The following is a 22,070-nucleotide window of genomic DNA, read 5'->3' as shown; positions in this document are numbered from 1 at the left end:
GGTTTATGAAGGGATTTGTGCTCAGGCCCAGTAACAACATACCAGGATCTTATCCAGATAAGCCATCTTCTCCTGCAGCTCCGGCGAGTTCACATTGGGAAACGGCATTCCGACCATTACCACACACCTGTAACACAACACATTGGTAAGGTAATAGATGAAGATTGGTTCAAGGCAGATACAGTTCAGAGAAAGTTCCAGGGAACTGGGAGGTTGGTTGTTTCTCATCGATGTGAATGACCTTGGATGCTGAAACCTTGTCAGCTTTCCAAATTGGTAGAGGGGACTAAGGTAAGGTCAGCAATTGTGACATAGGATGCACTTCACTATCTTAGGTCATTTACACACCAAGTCTCATCCACCCATGCCCCTCATGTTCACTGTGCTAGGTTGGCAAAGACTCAAAGTAAAAATTCTCATCCTCATTTTCAAATCCCTCCTTGATCTTGCCCCTATCCCTGTAACCTCCTTCAGCCCTACAACCCTCTGAGATCTCTGTGTTTCTATTGTCAGTCCCAATATCTCTCCCAATATGACACGGTGCCAAACTTGGTCCAATAATGCTTCTGTGAAGCACCTACACTAAAGGTGATATATAAATGCAAGTTATTGTTATAATGCAAATGAACAAATGCAATGATATTTCCCAGTTACAAATGTGAAGAATTGTACTCTGGCAGCAAACTGTGCAATCACTTGATAAAAAGTTTCTGGAGTTGTGCCTGGGCTTGACGAGGCATTAATTAGATTGCTCTCCATCAATGGATTTTGGTCACGCCACATTGTAACAAGGCTCAATGTGCTGGGAAAAGAGCAACAAGAATTTTTCCAAATGTAAAGGGGATTTGCGAGGCGTCAGTTAGTCTGGGGCAAAGACACACAACAAGGGATCTTGTTAAGGTGAAGAAATGGCTACACGTACTACTGTTCAAGTAAACCCAGAATTTTACTTCAGGGCAAGTCAGATCAGGGGGACCAAGGGACATTCATTTAAGCCAGTAAAAGTCAATTTAAAGCAGATTTGCTCAGTGAGAAGTTTCATGAAAAATCTGCTGGGCAGGGGAGGGAAGACACAGACACCAGACAGATGGTTGGGTGCTAAGGGCAGGGAACATGAATATTCAACACCTCGAATTTATTCCACCATTCAAGTCCGATCTGTATCTTAACGCCATCAACTCGCCTTTGATTCACATCCGTTAATACCCTTGTTTATCACAGATTTATCAATCCCAGTTTGAAATTTACAAATGACCCCTAGCGTTTTGACAGAGAGAATTCCAGATTTCTACCATCTTTTGTATGTAGAAGTGTTTCCTGACACTTAGGTCTAATTTAAGTTATCCATCCATGTTCTGAATTTGCCCACCAAATAGTTTCTGTCAATCCTATCAAGTTATTTATCATTTTAAATACCTCAGGTAGATCAGCCCTTAATCTACTATATTCAAGGGAACATAAACCTAGCCTATGCAACCTGTTCTCATAATTTAATCCTTTTAGCCCTGGTATTGTGTTGGTGAATCTGCACTGCACCCCCTCCAAGTCTAATACATCCTTCCTACGGTGTCCAGTACTGACTGCAGTGCTTTTAAATGGGAGACTAGCCAGAGCTTTATATAACGACCATAACTTTCAACCTTTCCTCTTGAGACAAAGGTTAACTCTCCATTACACGTTTTCATTATATTTGTAACTTTCCACTGAATTATAGTGATTTGGGTACCCTGACCTCTAAATCTCTCTGCTCCTCCTTCTTTGGCTTCTCACCATTTAGAAAATACTCTCATCTGGTTTTCTTAGCTCCAAAGTGGTAGACTTCACACATCCCCACAAGTAAACTCTCAACTGCCTTGGCTTTACCCACTGACTTAACTTGTTAACGCCTCATTACAACTCTCTGCTCCCCTCTACACTTTTTACTGATAATGCTCAGGTTTCACAACAAGAGTTGGGGGATAGAGAGGAGCATCAACAGGAGAGTTAGGGGTTTGGAGGGTCAGATTTCAATAGGAGCAAGGAGATGAGAAAGTGAAACTTCAGTGAGAGTATGGGAATTGGAGGGTGAGCTCTAATGGGTGAAAGAGCTTATTCTCATTATTGATCATGCCTATGTTTCCTTTTGGAGGTAATGGTGTACACTATGTATAAGAATATCGCAGTATTGAACCTTCAGAGTAAAACCAACCTTATATTACAATGCTTTTTAAAAATTATTTCACAGGGTGTGGGCATCGCCAGCATTTGTTGCCCATCCCTAATTGCCTTGAGGCACCTTCATGAACCGCCACAGTCCATGTGGTGTGGGTACACCCAAAGTGCTGTTAGGGAGGGAGTTCCAGGATTTTGACCAAGTGCCAGTGAAGGAACAGTGATATATTTCCAAGACAGGATGGTGTGTGGCTTGGAGGGGAACTTGCAAGTGGTGGTGTTCCCATGCATCTGCTGCCCCTGTCCTTCTAGGTGTTAGAGGTCATGGGTTTGGAAGGTGCTGTCGAAGGAGCCTTGGATGGATAACTTAAGTTAGACCTAGCCCATTCAGGGGAGTGTCAGGAAACACTTCTTCATACAAAAGATGGTGTAAATCTGGAATTCTCTCTGTCAAAACACTAGGGGTCATTTGTAAATTTCAAACTGGGAGCTGCAGTGCATCGTGTAGATGGCAAATAGCAGAGGCAAGGGATTAAATTTGGGAACATGTGGTGAATCAAAGGGTAGAGACAATGTAAGAGAGGAAAGTATTAATACGGGAAATGATAAACAGGCTATGACAGGAAGGGATAGAGAGCACAAATTGAAGAGTAAACAAGAGGTTACAAAAATAGAAGGATAAAACTAAAGGCTCTGTATCTGAATACATGTAGCATTTAAAACAAAACAGATGAACTGATAGTGCAAATAGAAATAAATAAATATGATTTGATAGCCATTACATGGACATGGCTTCAGGATTGGGACCTGAATATTGAAGGGTACTTGACATTTCGGAAAGACAGGAAGCTAGGATAAGGTGGAGGGGTGGCTCTGTTAATTAAAGATGGTATCAGCACAATAGAGAGAGATGACCCAAGTTCAGAAAACCACGATGTAGAAGTGGTTTGGGTAGAGATGAGAAATGATAAAGGCAAGAAGTCATTTGTGGGAGTGATGTACAGGCCCCCTAACAGTAACTATATGGTGGGAGAATATAAAGGAAGAGATAATAGGAGCTTGTCAGAAAGGTATAGCAATAATCATGGGGGATTTTAATCTACATATGGACTGGAAAAATCAGATGGGCAAGGGTAGCCTAGATGAGGAGTTCATAGAATGTTTTCCGGATAACTGCTAGAACAGCAAGTTCTGGAGCCAAGCAGAAAAGGGGTATACTAGTATTGGGAACTAGTATTGTGACACGAGATAGGATTAATTGATGACCTCAAATTTTACATTTAGTTTGAGGGAGAGAAGAGTGGGTCCAAGACTAGTATTTTAAACTTAAATAAGGGCAATTATAAGGGCATGGAAGCAGAGCTAACTAAAGTGAACTGGCAAATTAGGTTAAGGGATAGATCAATAGAGATGCAGTGGCAGACAGTTAAGGAGATATTTCAGAATGCACAGAATAGATACATTCTAACAAGAATGAAAAATTCCAAGGGAAGGACCCACCATCCGTGGTTAACTTAAAATGCTAAAGATAGTATCAAACTTAAAGGGAAAGCATATAATTGAGCAAAGGTGGGTGGCAGGTTGGAAGATTGGACAGAATATAAAAAGCAGCAAAGAATGACTAAAAGATTGATAAGGAGGGAAAAATCAGAGTATGAGAGAAAGCTAGCTAGAAATATAAAAACAAATATTAAGAGTTTCTATAGTTATTCAAAAAAGAAAAGAATTAACAAAATGAGCATTGGTCCTATAGTGAGTGAGCCTGGGGAATGAATAAGGGAAAATGAAGAGATGGCAGATGAATTGAACAGGTATTTTGCATCAGTCTTCACTATAGAGGATGCAAGTAATATCCCAGAAATAGCTGTAAATCAGGAATTGGAAGAGAGGAACTCAGGAAAATTACAACCACCAGGGAAGTGGTGCTGAGTAAATTGTTGGAGCTGCGGGCTGACAAGTCCTAATGGATTCCAGCATAGGTCTTAAAAGAAGTGGCTAGTGAGACAGTTGATGCATTTAATTTTCCAAAATTCCCTAGATTCTGCAAAGGTTCTATTAGATTTGAAAATAGTGAACTTAACTCCATTATTCAAAAAGGGAGGGAGTCAGAAAGCAGGAAACTACAGGCAAGTTAGCCTAACATGTCTCAGGAAAAATATTAGCAGCTGTTATTAAAGATGTTATAGCAGGGCACTTGGTAATTCAAGGTAATCAGGCAGAGTCAACATGGTTTTGGTGACAGGGAAATTGTGTTTAACCAATTTACTGGTGTCCTTCGAAGAAGTAACATACTGTGGATAAAGGGGAACCAGTGGATGTACTGTACTTAGATTTCAAGAAGGTATTTGATAAGGTGCCACATCAAAGGTTATAGCAGACAATAAAAGCTCGTGGTGTAGGGGGTAACATATTGGCATGGATAGAAGATTATCTAGCTAACAGGGAACAGAGAATAGACATAATGGCTCATGTTCTGGAAGAGCAATTTGCTGAGAGACAGCAGGACAAGACATGGGAAGCTTAGTTTTGAACAACTTGGATTTCTGAAAGATGGGAAGCCAACAAGGATGATGTTGTGGGAAACCTGAATATGGGTATTGCTGACACTGCTGTGGAGGCAAATGATCTTATGAGTAAGAGATCTTGGGTGATGGATATGGTTGAGATATTTGCAGTATAGGTTTGGTTTGAACAAGCCTGCAAGGTTTTGCACTAGTCATACAGGGCAGGCAAGAACTTGTGGCCCAAGGAACTGAAGTTTCTGCTAATGGCTGGAAACAATAGTTTTGGGCATCTTAATGATTCGAAGACTGAGTTCAAGGGAGATGGTCAACAGGCAGAACCAGAAGATGGCAACATTCTTCTGAAAGATATTATTTATGTGAATGATGTCACCTGAAGGACAGCATGCAGATAGGAAGAGGAGGTAGTAACTAGCTTCCCAGGAGGGAAAAGTAAATTGTTGCTGGAGATGTGTTGATTATATTGAGCAATGGAGTAGAACAATTCTGTGAGGCTGGACAATCAAGGGGTCAGTGGAATGTGAAGTTGAGGCCACAGTCAGATCAGCCATGATCTTATTGAATGGAGGGGCAGGCACAAAGGGCTGAATGGCCTACTTCTGCTCCTATTTCATATGTTTGTAATTTTTATGTACGTAATTTCTGATTGGCAAGATGAAATGAGTAATGCACCACAGGGATCAGTGCTGGGGCCTCAACTTTTTACAATTTACGCAAATGACCTGGATGAAGGGACCGACGGTATGATTGCTAAATTTGTTGATGACACAAAGATAGGTAGGAAAGTAAGCTGTGAAGAGGACATAAGGAGGCTACAAAAGGACATAGATGGGTTAAGTGAGTGGGCAAAGATCTGGCAAATGGAGTATAAAGTGGAAAAATGTGAAAAATTGTCCATTTTGGCAGGAAGAATAAAAAAATGTTATCTAAATGGTGAGAGATTGCAGAGCTCCGAGATGCAGAGGGATCTGGGTGTCCTCGTGCATGAATCGCAAACAGTTAATATGCAGGTACAGCAAATAATTAGAAAAGCTAATAGAATATTTTCGTTTATTGCAAAGGGAATTGAATACAAAGTAGGGAGGTTATGCCTCAGTTATAAAGGGCATTGGTGAGACCACATCTGGAGTACTGTGTACAGTATTGGTCTCCTTATTTAAGGGAGGATATAAATGCATTGGAAGCAGTTCAGAGAAGGTTTACTAGGCTAATACCTAGACTGGGCAGGTTGTCTTCTGAGGAAAGGTTAGACAGGTTAGGCTTGTATCCACTGGAATTTAGAGCAGTAAGCTGTGACTTGATTGAACATATAAGAACCTGAGAGGTCTTGATGGGGTGGATCTGGAAAGGGTGTTTCCTCTTGTGGGAGAATCTAGAACTAGGGGTCACTATTTAAAAATAAGGTGTCACCCATGAAAGACAGATGAGAATATTTTTCTCAGAGGGTCGTGAGTCTTTGGAACTGTTGCCCTCAGAAGGCAGTAAAAGTAGAGTCTTTAAATATTTTTAATAGATTCTCGATAAGCAAGGGGGTGAAAAGTTATCACGGGTAGGCGGGAATGTTGGGTTGAGGTTACAATCAGATCAGCCATGATCTTATTGAATGGCAGAGCAGGCTCAAGGGGTTGAGTGGCCTACTCCTGCACCTAGTTCATATGTTGGTACACATGGCTGCTACTGTGCGTCAGTGGTGGGAGTGCATGTTGAAGGTGGTGGAATGAGTGCCAGTCAAGAGGGATGCATTGCCCTGAATGAGGTCGAGCTTCTGGACTCTGTTGTTGGAGCTACACACATGCAGACAAGCGGAGAGTACTCTATCGCTCTCTTGACTTGTGCCCTATAGATGATGGACAGACTATGGGGAGTCAGGAGCCGAGTTACTCTCCACAGAATTCCCAGCCACTGGCCTGCCCTTGCAGCCACAGTATTTTGTATGGCTGGTCCAGTTCAGTTTCTAGTCAATAGTAACCCCCAGGATGTTGATAGTGAGGTTTCAGCGATGGTAATGCTATTGAATGTCAAGGGGAGAGGGTTGGAGATGGTCATTGCCTGGTATTTGTGTAGCACAAATGTTACTTGCCTATCAGTCCAAGCCTGAATGTCAACTAGGTCTTGCTGCATATGGCCATGGACTGCTTCTGTATCTGAGGAGTGGTGACAATGGTGCTGAACATTGTGCAATCACCAGCAAACATCCCCATTTCTGACCTTATGATAGAGGGAAGGTTATTGATGCATCTGAAGATGGTTGAGTCGAGGACACTTCCCTGAGGAACTCCTGCAGTGATGTCCGGCAGCTGGGATGATTGAGCTCCAACAACCACAAAAATCTTCCCTCGTGCTAGGTAGGACTCCAACCAGTGGAAAGCTGCCCCCACCCCCCCCCCACCCCCCGATTCCCATTGACTCCAATTTTGCTAGGGTTCCTTGATACACTAGGTCAAATGCTGCCTTGATCTCAAAGGCAGTTATTTTCACCTCACCCCTTTTGTCCATGTTGGTCCAAGGCTGTAGAGGCTAGTAATGAAGAAAACAGTGGCACTAGAGAGACAAATGTCAGGACCATTTGTTTTTCTGATCTCTGAAGTATGGTTTTAAAGGAAGTAGGTGAGAACATTGCAGATGCCCAAAGTTCTCTCCATTTGGCAACTGTTCCTTTAGATTGGAAAACTGCTTGTCACTCTACTGGAGACAGAGGAAAGCCAAGGAATTATATCTGACATCTGTTGATGAGAATTACAAGAGTCTTGATTAAGGGTGGAATGACTGAAAATTTTTAGCTGATCAGAGAGGCAGGATGGATTTGTAAAGGGTAGGTCATGCCTGATGAACCTGAATGAATTTTTTAAAGAGGTGACTGAAGTAGTGGACAGGAAAATATCAATGAACATTATTTATATGATCTTCCAGGAGATATTTAATTAAGTCCCTCGTAAGGGATTGTTTGCTAATGTTGAAGCTCATAGAATTGAAATTATTGACCTGGTGAGGAAATTAGTTGAGTGACAGGAGACAGAGTAGGGGTAATAGGCTCTAATTGGTTACTCTAATTGGCAGGCCTTGTCTGTTAATGGCATGTTAATTATAACGTTAACGTACACAGGTGAAGGGCATTGTTTAACTGAGTACTCAGAACATGTATAAATAGAGACTTCATATGGTGTCCACTGGTACACTTGTGGCCTTCTATGACTGGTGGGCATCTCGGGGGCTGCAACGCTTCATCAATCTTAGTTTCACCTTTGGTTAATTGGTCTTGTATTCCAAAACAGTATAAATAGAGACTTTTGAAAGGGTGGTTCCTTGAGTTTTGGTTGCACTTAAGCTCCATGCTCCTGATCTTTGGCTGGGAAAGAAGGAGGAGGAGGAGGGAGGAGGGAGGAGGGAGGGAGGGAGGGAGGGAGGGAGGAGGAGGAGGACGAGGACATCCTTGTTAGCCTGCTCCTGCTCCTGCTCCTGGGCCTGGCCAAGGTGGCCATTAACAGGTCCAGGTAGTGGGCAATCAAAGGGTTGCCTGGTCCAACTGTCTGCCCCTCTTCCGTGCTACGTTTGCACCTAGGTGTCCACTGGTATGCTCGAGGCCTTCTGCAGGGGCTGGGGTGCTTCATCAGCCCCCAAAATGACATCTTAATTTGTCGATAAGGTTCCTTTAAAATTCTATGTTTTCATTACAGTGCCCTTTAGGGGCTATCAATTTGTCTAACTGGTTAATTTGTTCATTGTTAATTCTTTTATTTTGTTGGTATACTCAAAAAAAGTATAAATAGAGACTGCTGGCACGCTGGGGGTGGTAGGTGGAAGGCAGACAAATGCAGTGCTGCATTTTGTGAATAAACCTATTGTCAAATAAAGGATTTGATTTCACACTTCACCATCTGGCTTGGGATCCAACTGTGAGTGACTAAGTTGGGGCCTCAACGATCCATCATATTTATTCATGACTTAAACAATTGGATAGAAAGACACATATTCAAGCTTGCTGATGATACAAATATAGGAGGTATTGTGAGGGCAGGAGCATAAAATTATGAACAGATATTAAAAGTTATGAACAGATATTAATAAAGTAAGTGCATGGGAAAAACTGGCAAATGGATTTCAACATAGGCAAGTATGAGGTCATCCACTTTGGACCTGAAAAGGATGGAAGAGATTAATTCCTAGCTGGCAACAATTTGCTCTGGGTTGGGAAGACATTTGTTGGGTTTCTGCTCATCATTCCTAAGCAGAGGGTCCCGCTACAGGTGTATGCTGTATGGTTATCGGGCAAACATAAGACTGGATTTGGCAACAACAACCTCCTTGATCAAATAGCTTCTTTGCAGTCACCAAAGCTCACACGTGTTTAGTGGCTGTGTATGCATGCGGCGTGGCAGAGTGGTAAGGCTGTGGGCAAGGGGAGAGAGCAGGGTGGGCGCATTTCGTTTGTTAAATCATAGAGTGGGATTACGAGAGCTTGTTAATAGCATGTTAAATGAATGCAGCTGCTCAACATGCTGCTTGGCAGTAAAATGCAAAAACAGCAGGGTAACGGGCCGTTAGCAGACCATGGAAGTGTTGATCCTGACATAAACAGTAGTTAATCCCGTGACCAGTTCTGTAGGTCTTTCCCCCAAGCTCCAAATGTTGGAATGGCCTGAGTCTCATTCGCAAATTCCAAGGCCACACAGGCTGCAAAGGAGGATCTGCTGTAAATCAGTGTGTGAAAAGCACGGTCTATCAATCCAGTATCGCCCTGGTTAGTTGGATTTGTGCAAGAATTGTAGAATACTTCAAAGATACAGGTCCTGACTGACAATTCACATTCAGACTCTGGAGATTGATGGCAATCCTAATCTATTGTTTTATAAACCAGCATTTTTGTTGGATCCTACGATGGTTAATCCACGAGAGCCAATCCTGGTGCACTGTCTTAGTGGTGGGGGGGGGGGGGGGGGGGGGGGGAAGCAAAATCCAACATTGGTATCAGTAACACTTCTGTCTGTTTGGAGAAAAATCAAACCAGAGGAATTGTGCAGCATTCAGATTATTAATTCCTACCTGCCTAGGTCATCTGAGAAGTTGATGCCTTCGCTCATCTTTCCCCCAACCACAGAGAAGAGCAGACCCCCAGTGACCAGGCCTGGCAATTGGTTCGAATGCTGTAGGTCACCAGAAAATAAATTAAACTACTGCGGCCAGAGTTCCAAACATCAACCTCGAGATTCGCTTTCCTCTCTCTAACATGGATCAATAAGCTTCTTCTCAATCTCTGTTCCTATCCAATCATATCAAAGACTTGAGATCCTATCACCTCAGGCACCTCTTAACTATGACTGAGCCTTTTTTTTTTTGAAGGTGTTGATTCTCTCTGGGATACAGATCAGCCCACTGGTACCTTGCCCAGGCTGTTCAGTCGTAAGGGCAGTACTCACAGCCCAGCCTTGTCCCCTACCTGTTGCTGCTGCCAACAGGAATTGGTGGATACAAGTCAGGAATGGGGCTCTAGGGTACCTCCCCGCTTTCTTGCAGAGGCCTTTTAAAAAAAATGTATTCATTCATGGGACGTGAGCGTTGCTGGCTCAGCCAGCATTTATTGCCCATCCCTAAAGGCTGGAAGTACAGTTGCAATATTCCCACACATGCAGCCCATGCCTGGTCTCTGTCACTATGACCCCCACCCAGGTCAACCATACAACTTTCAACTTGCAAAGTACAAGTGGATGCCTTGTGCTGGTGGCCTAGCCCATCTTCCACTTTGTTCTGAACTACACAAAGTCTTCTGTGGGCAATAAATCTTATTCAAGAGGTGATTTTAAACTCCGTATTCTCCTCAGGCTTTTTTACTCCACTCTCTGACAGCATATTACAAAAAACATCAAAATTGAAGAGTGCTTGACTCAAGCACGAACAAGCAAACAATGTGGGTTTGGAAGCATTCCACCCTACATACCTGGATACATCTAGAGTACTCAGAGAGCACCTGTTCCACTTGACTGGCCTTTTTAGGCTCCTGGAAAATCTATGGCACCAAATCAAAGAAAGCAATTTATCATCCTGGAAGTCAAGGATTCATCCAGCTATTTGCTAGCATTAAAGAAACGAAACTCACACAGCAACAAGTTTCTAATGCAGGTAGTGTGGGGTAACAAGCTAAACAACAGGTTTGAAATTCAGATTAGGCGCAGGCGTGGAATGGGTGGGAGCAGATCAGTTACCCTCATGCTCCTCCCAACATCACATTTCCACAATCCTCCCCACCCCATCGTTACATTCCCATCTCCACTCCCACAGTCCTCCCTGCCCCATCGTCACATTCCCATCTTCACTCCCACACTCCTCCCTGCCCCATCGTCACATTCCCATCTCCACTCCCACACTCCTCCCCACCCCATTGTCACATTCCCATCTCCACTCCCACACTCCTCCCCACCCCAACGTCACATTCCCATCTCCACTCCCACACTCCTCTCCATCCCATTGTCACATTCCCACCTACTCCCTGCCCCATCATCACATTCCCATGGAAAAGAAGCATGGACAGGGTCTGCTACTCTACCCATTTGGTACCCACTTTCTTTCAAAGGGATGTCCTTTTCTTTATTATTCATTCATGGGATGCGGGCATTGCTATTCCCCATCTGTAATTGCCCTTGTTCAGAGGGCATTTAAGAGTCAACCATGTTGCTGTGTAGCTGGAGTTACATGTAGGTCAGACCAGGTAAGGACAGCAGATTTCCTTCCCTAAAGGACATTAGTGAACCAGATGGGTTTTTACGACAATTGGCAATGGTTTCATAGTCACCATCAGACTTCTTCTTTAATTCCAGATGTTTACTGAATTCAATTTCAATATTGGGATTTGAACCCAGGTCCCCAGAGCCTTATCCTGGGCCTCTGGATTACCAGTCCAGTGAAAATATCACTACGCCACCATCTCCCCCTTACCCCTTAAACAAATTTCAACCTTCAATTCAGAGATAGTCTTCATCCGATAAGCAGCCGTCAAAAGGAGAAATAGGAAAAAGGGACTGCATTTCCAGCCACTGGGGAGAGGAGATTGAATGCTTACTTCAAAAGCTGGGCTTTGAGGCAGTTTCTAAAGATAGAGGGAGAATGAGAGAGTTGGGGTTCAGGGAGAGAACTCCAGGGGTGACTGAAGTTTCTGCCATCAAGGCAGGGGAGGGGCTCAGGTGGCCGAGGGGGGGTGGGGTGGGCAAGGCCGGGGGATGCGTAAAAAATCAGAGCTAAAGGATTAAAGGATGAAGGATGTAAGGGTAGAGAAGATAGTTTAGGATGAGGCCACGGAGAGAAATGAAGATGAGGATTTTAAGTTCAATTTTTTGCGGGGGGCAGGAAGCCAGTGTAGATCAGCGAGGATATGGGTGTTGGGCAAGTGGGACATGATACAAATAACAGTGATAAGGGCAGGTTGGAGATAAAGGAGCCTCCAGTATTGAGACCAGCCACGACAGCATGTAGGGAATTGAGTCTGGGAAGACAACACATGGATCAGCATTTCAGCAGAGGCAAGACCAAGATGGGTAATGCTTAGGAGTTGGATCAACCTTTCCTGGCGGTGGACAGATGTTGGGTGTATTGTCCGGTTATGGATCAAACAAGGACAATAGGCTTTAGCCCAACTGGCTCAGCTCAAATGAGTATCTGGGAGGGAATGCAGTCAGTGGGAAGAGTACAGAGGGGGAACTCAGTGACGGGTTTGGTCTTCAAACCGTTCAGTTGGAATATGCTGTAATTCATCCATGAATTAGTGTCGGCTGGGGGTGGGGGTCATGGGGTTGAGAGAAGTGAATGCTTCCTTGTCAAATTACTCCTTCCAAAGTGTATCACCTCACACTTTTCAGGATTAAATTCCATCCGCCACTTATCTGCCCATTTGACCATCCCATCTATATCTTCCTGTAGCCCAAGGCACTCAACCTCACTGTTAACCACTCAGCCAATCTTTGTGACATCCGCAAACTTACTAATCCTATCCCCCACATAACCAACTATGTCGTTTATATAAATGACAAATAATAAGGGACCGAGCACAGATCCCTGTGGAACGCCACTGGACACTGGCATCCTTCTGTCATCACCCTCTGCCTCCTACAACCAAGCCAACTTTGAATCCACCTTATCAAATTACCCTGTATCCCATGTGCAGAGTACATATGTTTAGACAGGTTGGAATGGAGCCCCATGAACTGGGCAACAGGGGAAAGGCAGTGGACGACAATGGTATGGTCGGCTGTGCCAAACACATTCGAAAGGCTGTATATATCACCATGATCTCAGCAACTCTGGACAATGCCTTGGTGCTGAGGGAGGGATGGAAGCAGGACTGGAGGGACTAAGGTCAGGAGATGAGTACAACTGGGATGCAGTGACTCAACTGAGGAATTCAGGCAGACAGTATGTAAGTGTGGTGGGGGGGGAAACAAGGCCTTATACAAGAGCACGACTGCGTGAAGAGAGGAGGGCAATGGAAAGGGATTGTGCCGTAGGACAATGGAGGCACTTGTAACTGTACAACTTTCCTCATCATGCAGAAGATCTCAACGTGGCTTGCCCACAATGAGACAGTGAAATGGAATCTTATGCAAGTAAAGATGCAAGGGGAGGAAGGGACTTGCGTTTGGAAAGAAGGCTTTCAAAAATTCTGCTGCAAAACTCCGATCGAAAGAGGAGGAAACAGGTTCCAAAAATATCTTCTCAGGTGCTAGATTGAAGGAGCTGAAGGAAAATTGAAAAGCTGAAGGAGCCACAAGTATAAGACAAGCAAGTTACCTTTTTCTTGGCTTCCAGCTGTGCCAGGAGACCAGTCTTTTCCCAGTGTGTGTACACCTGTTTTTCATAGTCGTATGATGGAAAGAAGCACACAATGCCACCAGGGACCACCTTACACAGATTGACCAGCACTCGGCCACATTCATCCAGCTGCAACGATAAGATTTGGTATTAAAAACAAAGTAGAATATGGGGTCTCCTTCGTTGATCAGCATCATACAGGACCAGCAGATAATGAAGCAATTATGGGCTATGGGCAGGATTTTCCAGCCCCGACCACTGCGGGATTATCCGGTGCCGCCGAAAATCAATTAACTTTTGGCTCAGCCACTGCATTCCCTGTGGCGGGTCCCGCCAAAGCGAGGCCAGAAAATCCCAGCCTTCGTTTCTTACAGCAAGTGAGCCGCATAGATCACAGCTGACCTGCTTGGTAGATACCTATTTTAGCCAGAAACTTAAAGAAAATGCTGGGAGGTGAAAACAGCCAAATTCACCAAAGCTGCCATCCATCGCAATGTCCCAATGCCATGCCAAGCCCCGGCACTGCGCACATGCCCACACCCCGGCACCACAATATCCTGATTACTATCCAGCAATTCTAGTTAGAGGATATTATGTGAAATTAGATCGGGGCTCAACTGTGACCCTCTTCAGAACCAATGTATGAAGAATGCACACCCTGTTCTTACTACCTCTGCAAGTATCCATTCAGAAACATCTGAAAGAAAATGTTTCGGATTTCAGATACTCCAACAAACTCAAGGGGTGCAGGTTCAGCAGTTCACTTCTGAGTTCCAAGGTTTAGTTGGGCAGAAGGAATCACTAAACTTGAATCATTTCTCAAGCTCAATCTACACCAAAGCTGAAAGTGACCAAAAGGTTAAAGGCAACAGACGCTATTTTCCAAAAAAACTGCCTGAATCATAGAATCTTGTTGCACAGAAAGAGGCCATTCAGCCCATCGGCCTGCACCAGCTCTTTTGAAAGAGCTTTACAATTCGTCCCAGTCCCGTACTCTTTCCTCATAGCCCTGCAAATATTTCTTTTAGACCACATGCTGTTGCCTTTTGAAAGTTACTATTGCATATTCTTTTCATCTTACTTTCAATCCTAGATCACATCAAATTGCTGCGTAAGAAAAAGTCTCCTCATCGTCCCTCTTAAATCAGTGTACTCTGGTTACCAGCTCTCCTGCCAGTGGAAACAATTTCTTCAACAAAAACAGACTCTGCTCCCAAACTTCCCTGTGATTCCTCATAGATTTTCCATGATTCCCAAAAATGTTTGTGCTAACAGGTTTTCCCACCTAGCTTTAAGCACACAAACAATACGTTTGGCAAAGATGTGCAACCACTAGCTCCAGCAGATAGCAGAGGCTAAAGCAGAAACATCTGCATTTTCTGATTGGCAAGCGGAGGGGCGGGGCCCACTCACCGACATGTAAAACGATGCAGAATGATGGGCATGCGTCCCGAAGTCACCTCGTGTCATTTAGATTTTCAGTTCGACTGCGCGCCCGAACTGTCAAAGGCCTATTAAGGCCATTAAAAAAGTAATTTAAATGATTAATGGACCTGCCATTAAGGTTGGTGAGCAGGCGAAAAGCCCAGGCAGCCTTCAGAAAAAACATGAAACCTCATCCACGGGCGGGATGAGCTTTCATGAGGGTATTAAAATTTTTATAAAATGTTTAAATAGAAGTTGTTGACATGTCCCAGCTCGTGTGACAGTGACAGTGTCACATGAGGGGACATGTCAGGAAAATTTTTTCTACCCTTCAAAAAATTTTCATATCTTTCACCGATCTCCCCGAGGTGGCACTTTGCCTCAGGGACATGTGTGTGCATTCCCAGCTCAGGGAATCCGCACCCCCCCACCCCCCCGCCTGCATATCCCCCCCCTTAACCGCACATCCCCCCTCCCTTGACCCGCACACCCACCCCCCCTCCGACCTGCACGTTCACCCCGACCCACATCCCCCCACACCCACCCCCCCCGACCCGCACATCCCCCCCCGACAGGGGGGAAAATGCTGCCCTAAGTAATCCTAAAGGACTCATTTTCACTAAGGAGTTAAATTTACAGATTTGTTTTATTCCACATTTACTGAATTAGCTAACAAAGCTCCACATAGTCAGCAATTTTGTGAAGTTCAGCAAAACTACATGTACCCTGCCAGAATTACAATGTATAACAAACAAAATTATGTGCTCCAGGAACCACAGCAATGTATTTGGATGCCAGCCGAGAGGCGGATGATTAAATAAGTGTAAGCCTCAGTCATATACATACATAAAGAAAGAATTGACAATCAGTGGTTTTATCAAAGGCTGGCTTTAAATTCACATAGTCCTAAAAGCCTTCTTATATACTTACAGCTAAGATTATCGACTTTAAAACCTTAACACAAAATGGCAGCAGGAAATCTGACACAAAGACATTTGTGATCAGATAAATGAACAGTGACTGACCTTCCTAGATTTGATTAGAAGAAGCTAGGAACTAAAGTTTATACAAAATTATACAAAATATAAAAGTCATGTGTACAAATCAGATTAAGGGGGTAAATGCTGAACAGTCTATTGTTCTATCATCAGAAACATTTACGCAAATGTCTGCAGATCTAATCGATAATTTCTGAGAATTAATTTGGCCAATCCTGGAATTACAGCAGACCAAGCCCTGCATGGGTGAGGGCTGCTGAGTTCGATAACTATCCATGATGGAGGAAGGCTCGTCACTAACCATTTACTGGAGGACCCCCAAGACAAGACTCGCAGGATTATTGAGAGGTACAAGGTGGTTATGTTTTCTTCTTTCTGATCACCTGTCAAAAATAGTAGAAGTCTTTCTATGCTTTGTTTTCTCTTACTTTGTATTGTTAAGGACTTTTTACTTCTTTTTAAATAAATTACTTCTTTGATTTTATAACCTGAGGAGTTCTTGTCTCACTCAGTAAGATTAATAGTCTAAAAAAGAAACAAGATTATATTTAATTGGGTTATTTTCAAACATTCATGAACTGGAGCAATTTAATAATTGAACAAGCACAAACTGAGTATATGTAAAACTTATAACACTATGCTTTTTTGAGATTTCCTGATTTATTTCAGATTTTGGAGACAGTAGCAGGAATGCTACACAGACTGAAATGCTTACCAGTTGTGGCTTATCTCTCTTCTGATAGGTGAATTCAAGCTGTTGCCCGGAGGGACCACTACAGACGATTATGGGCAAAATATTTTCTGGCGGAATCACATGGCCTAACAGGTTTGAGGAGAAGAACAGTCAATCAAGCCAACAGTTTCACACTTAACTCTGGAACAACCAACTCGTATAAAGAAACTGGTTATCCATTTCCCTATTTTCTCTTCAAAAGTCTTTGTTGGAGCATTTGCAGCAATTAGCACTGCTGGCAGGTCAACTCCAAACTTTTAGTTAAGGCAACCTAAACAAGGAAGTGGACCCCAGGTTCTTGGCAACATCTGTAAACAAAACTTCAAAGCACGTTTTTTCACCATGCTGCTAGCATCCAAAAGATCAATATAGCACAATAAAGACATTCATTTTTAGGCCTCACTTCACTGATCCAAAGGATTAGAGATTTATTCAGAACTGTGAGAACCCTGATCAAGAGATTTGGAGTTACTTGATTCTATACACCATCTGCCTAACAGGGCACATCATTCACCAACCCAACTCCCAGGTCAGTCACTATTACAGAGCTCAGAGAGAGTGACACGGATCAATCATTATTACAGGCTTCAGATAGAATGGCATAGATCAGCCTGGACTCACCACATGAAAACTCAGCCAGTCTGTCTGCAGAGACCCCCGATGCTAACAGCAGCTGGTCTTTGAAGTCTTCTACCTAGTAACAAGATCAGAAATGTGAAAAGTAACAGCTAGCTTATCTCCACTACATCGCAATTATGGCTCACTGTGCTATTACCTACTCTAGCTCATTCTTTTGCAACACCTCAATACTGTGAAAATCCTCATCTTCCTCAGTTTGTCCTTCCTCCTACACTCCTCAGGAGGCTTCTGAACCTCAACGTTTTGTTACCAAGCGACGACATTCATTGTATCTTGTTGTCTTTTCTATTATTTGCAGTTTTGGTGGTGTTTTGCTCTGTGGGTACTGACTCTTCAGAGGTTCAGTGATACTGGGATCACTTCTGTTTCAAATTATTCTATATCTTTTCAGTTAAGCTGTCATAAGACTGAGGTTGCTGAGATTTCTCAAACTGAGTCCATGGCTGCTGACTCTGCTCAGATTAATTTTGGCTGTGCCCAGAATAATGCAGATTTAAATGATAAGCCTGAGGTGGAAAACAACCCATTGATTATAAGAATAAGGTTAGGCTTCAGTTCATAGGAGGTGCTTAAGCCTTTTCTTTGTTTCATACAAGTAAACTATCGTCCACCCAAAGTGCTGGCTTGGGCAACCAATCAGTTGCTGCTAGTCTCTGTGAAAAACAATCTTCCCTACAGTTTTCATAGTATCCACAGATAACAAAAGAAATGCCTATAACTCTTTACCTGGAGGCTTCAGTGGGTCAGTGTACTTTGTGTATAGAGGTAGAAGTCCTTGCTTCACTGTCACATGGGTCCTTAATTCAGAACTTTAATTCAGGCCTGGAGCGAGCTATACCATTGCTACGATCAGCTAAATGGTGGCCTGAAACAATGGGGATAGATACCAGAGCACCATCAAATCTGAGATCATCTGGCATCTTGGGATTGCCAAGGACAAAAGCAGAAATGTATAATGTCAAGCAAGCAATGGGGGTGGGGGGTGGTGCAGCACTGAAAGGAACTTGCTGGGATTGCAGATGTTGAGTAGGGGGCAAGGATATGGAGGCATCTGAAGAGGATGAAGATCTTACTGTACTACTTTAGGGGACAGAGAGCCTATACGGGTCATCTAGAATAGGACTTAATGCAGGTACATTACAAATCCTTGAGTTTATAGTGGTGAATGTTCAGATTCCTACAAAGAGATTATTGTAGGAATCAAGTCTAATGATAACAAAAAACATTGAATCGTAGAGCCCACCAGGCCTATGAAAGCACCTTGAAGCTTAACTCTGGTTGAATAGGACAGACAGTATAGTTCAGCCTGGGTAAGTGGTTGGGATAAGGTGTAGAGTTAGTGCCCAATAGTAAACTAATGACAAGGGCAGAGAGCGAAGGCTTCAGTTTTCCCCAAGGTGCAGTTACAGGAAACTTTACAGCTGTGACCAGATGTCAGACAGGTAGAGAGGTGCAGAGGGGACACTGCAGGGACAGCAGGTACACAGCTAGCTGCATTCCGATAGATAGGAGTGGAAATATGTGTGTAGTCCCACAGAGCTGAAACACCTACCCGCAGACAGTGCCCACCTCACTACTGCAACAACACAAATACCCAAAAGGATTTTGCTTGCCGGTTTTAAAGTTTTTGTTTAAGTGATGGGGAGTGAGAAGATTTAGGACTAAGAGAGCAGTATACATTATTATAGCTGTTTTTTCCCTTTCCTTTCTGAAGATGCTAGGATTTAAAAAAAATTCTTTCAAGGAATGCCAGAATCTGTTGCCCTTGCTAACTGCACTTGAGAAGGCTCCACAAGCAGTTACACTGGTATTTCAGCTGGAGAGGCTATGCTTCACATGTGTGCTCAGGAGTGCACTACAGTCAAACTTGATGAAGACCTCACTCGATGCCCTCACATAGGCACACACAATTTCTAGCAGGACTCACTAGATACTGGTTTCTTCCTAACTCAAAACATTACTTGTGTAGCACTAGGAAGCCCTTACTGGCTGCATTGTGCCTCCAGCGATGACCACTGCTCGACACTCCTTCACTACCTCAGCAAAGTGGACTGCCGGATTCAGCAGTAGGAACTTCATGCTGCTCTGGGACACGGTACCTGCAGAAGAAGCAGAGCCAAGTTTAAACATAACCCGAGCTCAAAACAATACTCTGTACCAATCAGTTCAAAGCACTGATTTGTTCCCCAAAACCTGTCACTCAGTTCTGTTGAAGAGACCCCACCTAACACATTTACTTGACTTTTTTTCCCCCCAGATACCGATGGACATGGTGAGCAAGATGTAAGGAACATATCTTCTTATTTCTGTTGGACTATGGGTTAAAATTACAATGGCTGCAGGTTGAAAGACATGTCCACTGGAACCGAATGAGAGATATATACAACAATGCAGTCCTGGAACAGTGTGCCATGAAAGACAGGACGATGCCGGGAAGGAGTCCTGGACCAAGGAAGCTGCCTGGCAACAACATTTTAATTAGCTCCTGACCAGGTGACCTGGTTTTGTGCGAGAAGCAGTGCAGCTGAATAGCTCCTAGCCTGAAAGGCACAAGACCTAAAACCTCTTTCTCCTGTGTGTGGAAGATTCCAGTAACTCCACAAAGATAGCTAGCTGACTTTTTCTTTTCATGTCTCTATAACCTGCCCTCTCTCTGAAAACCCCTGTCAAGGGGCAAAGGAAAAATTACTGTTAGAGACATTGAAAGTCTAGTGCTCAACCAGTGAACTAAATACTGAAAGTGCTGGAAGACCACCTCGTATCATCAACAAGAACTGAAAGGAAATTGGACGACATCGATCAAAATCAACCCATCGAATCCTGTACTCTGGAACTAGTGCTATTGAACTGATTTATCCCACCCTTAAAATCCATGTTTTTGTGTGTCTTGTATGTGTGTGCATACAGGGATGCAAGAAGGGTACAGTTTAGATTATAGTGTTAGAAATTAGCAGTTCATATTTCTTTCTTTTGCTGCTGATTAACAACAGTTTGTTCAATAAACAGTTATTTACTTATTAAGTTTACAAACTTGGTGCTCGTACTCCGTTAACCTAAATTAAAGTTAGGTAGAATTGGGGTGATCTGGTGGTTTGGTCAAACTTTTCATGTTTGTTTTGGCTCAGGGAACAGGGGTGCTCGATATTACAGCACACTATCCTCAGTGAGTCGTGGCAATGGCCATTCTTTTCTTGCTCTTGTTTCTCTTAGGGAATGGAGAATTGGGAAGGAAACCTTGGAGAAATGTGGGCAGCATTGCCCTCCAGTCATTAAACAAAACTTGAAAGACATGAATTGAAAAAGTGCCTCAGGAATGTAGCCAAGTGTTTCACGGTTCAACGGATTACTTAAGTATGTTGACAACTGTTAGACAGACAAATATAAAAGACATCTTCCATGCAGCAAGGTGCCATAGTTTGAGATGAGTGACTAGTTGAACTGGCCTTACTGGTTGCGTTAGAATTGCTGGCCGAAACACCAAAGCTGTCTTCTCCAAATCATGTCAGAGAACTAGTGAACAGGCGAAGACCATCTGAATAAAAATGCAACACTCCCTTAATTCTGTGCGAGAGCGCAAGTCTAAATAATTCTCAAACCCTGGGGTGTGGAGATGGAACGTTCGACCATTTGGCTCAGAAGCAAGAGCTGCCAACCCAAATGAACCGTAAATGGAATCCCCGGTCAATATTATAGATGGGATACTACAATTAGCCTCAGTACCCTTGGACCAGGAAAAAGTCAGGGGATGGGGGGGGGAGGGGGGCGGGTTTGAGGAGGATGATGGCTCCTGATCTTAATCCTCTGACCCCTGTTGGAAAATATACGTCTGGATGAGAACAGGACAGGTGATGGGAGATCCAGCCAACATTTACCACCCAGCCTCACATGAGAGTTGACCAAATTATTGGAAGATAACTAGCATCTCTATCACATGACCCAGCAGGGCCAATGCCTTTAAGGAAGGGATTTATATTTATATAACGCTTTTCATCACCTCAGTGCCTTAAAGCCAATTATGTACTTTTCAAGTTTAACTACTATTGTAATATAGGAAATGCGACAGCTAATTTGTGCACAGCAAGGTCCCACAAACAGCAAAAGGTCATTATGGCCAAGAAGGAGGCTATTTGGCCCATTGAGTTCATGTTTCTTTCTGTAGAGCAATCCAGTCAGTCTCATTCTTTCAAGAGATAATGACCAGATAATTTGTTTTAGGTGTAGATTGAGAGATAAATATCGGCCAGGACATGGGTTGGGGGTGTAACTCCCCTGCTCTTCTTCAAAATTGTGTGATGGTGACTTTTACATCCATTTGAAGGAGCTGGCAGGCCTCGGTTTAACATCTCATCCAAAAGACGGCACTTCCAACAAGAAAACGGGGCAAGAAAACTGCAAGTGTACAACAGAAAGAACCATTCAGCTCCACAAACCCAGCATTTGCACATATCGTGCATAATGTCAAATCCATGGACTCACCTGAGGGAAAGTGCGCACAAATCCCCACAACCCCTCCAAGAGAATGATTAGTGCATAGTAACAGAAACATTTAGCCACCATGTCCTTCTGGGACTCACAATAAGCAGCATCATTAAAAACCATGGGCCCTTTGTGAAAGATACCTGCATGACTAACAACAATAGAAAAGTAGGCAACATAACTCAGAACTTGGAATGCCAAAACTTTTTTGCTTTGAAAACCTGTGGATTGTAGGAAGAAGGGAGGGAGGTGAGAAGCTGCACATGTTTGAGATACAAGGGGAGAAAAGAAAATGTTTCAACAAAGTGGGGTGCAAGCAGGAGAAATGGGACG

General features: G+C 43.5%; 1 protein-coding gene across 2 annotated transcripts in view; it reads right to left on the bottom strand.

The window, feature by feature from the left end:
* ddx11 (DEAD/H (Asp-Glu-Ala-Asp/His) box helicase 11) overlaps positions 1–22,070 on the bottom strand; it is an 85,643-nt gene that overhangs the window by 5,529 nt on the left and 58,044 nt on the right. For both annotated transcript variants that reach the window (XM_041216427.1, XM_041216428.1), the window contains exons 18-24: positions 19,248–19,360; positions 17,244–17,316; positions 16,605–16,708; positions 13,446–13,595; positions 10,606–10,674; positions 9,714–9,814; positions 43–127 (exon numbers count right to left, since the gene is read on the bottom strand). In XM_041216427.1, the coding sequence (XP_041072361.1) occupies positions 43–127; positions 9,714–9,814; positions 10,606–10,674; positions 13,446–13,595; positions 16,605–16,708; positions 17,244–17,316; positions 19,248–19,360 (695 nt within the window). The remainder of the gene's footprint in view (positions 1–42; positions 128–9,713; positions 9,815–10,605; positions 10,675–13,445; positions 13,596–16,604; positions 16,709–17,243; positions 17,317–19,247; positions 19,361–22,070) is intronic.

The sequence above is a fragment of the Carcharodon carcharias genome, chromosome 21 (assembly GCF_017639515.1).
Source record: "Carcharodon carcharias isolate sCarCar2 chromosome 21, sCarCar2.pri, whole genome shotgun sequence".
Lineage (NCBI taxonomy): Eukaryota > Metazoa > Chordata > Chondrichthyes > Lamniformes > Lamnidae > Carcharodon > Carcharodon carcharias.
The sequence above is the reverse complement of the archived record's forward strand: the minus strand, read 5'-3'. Positions and strand labels throughout refer to the sequence as shown.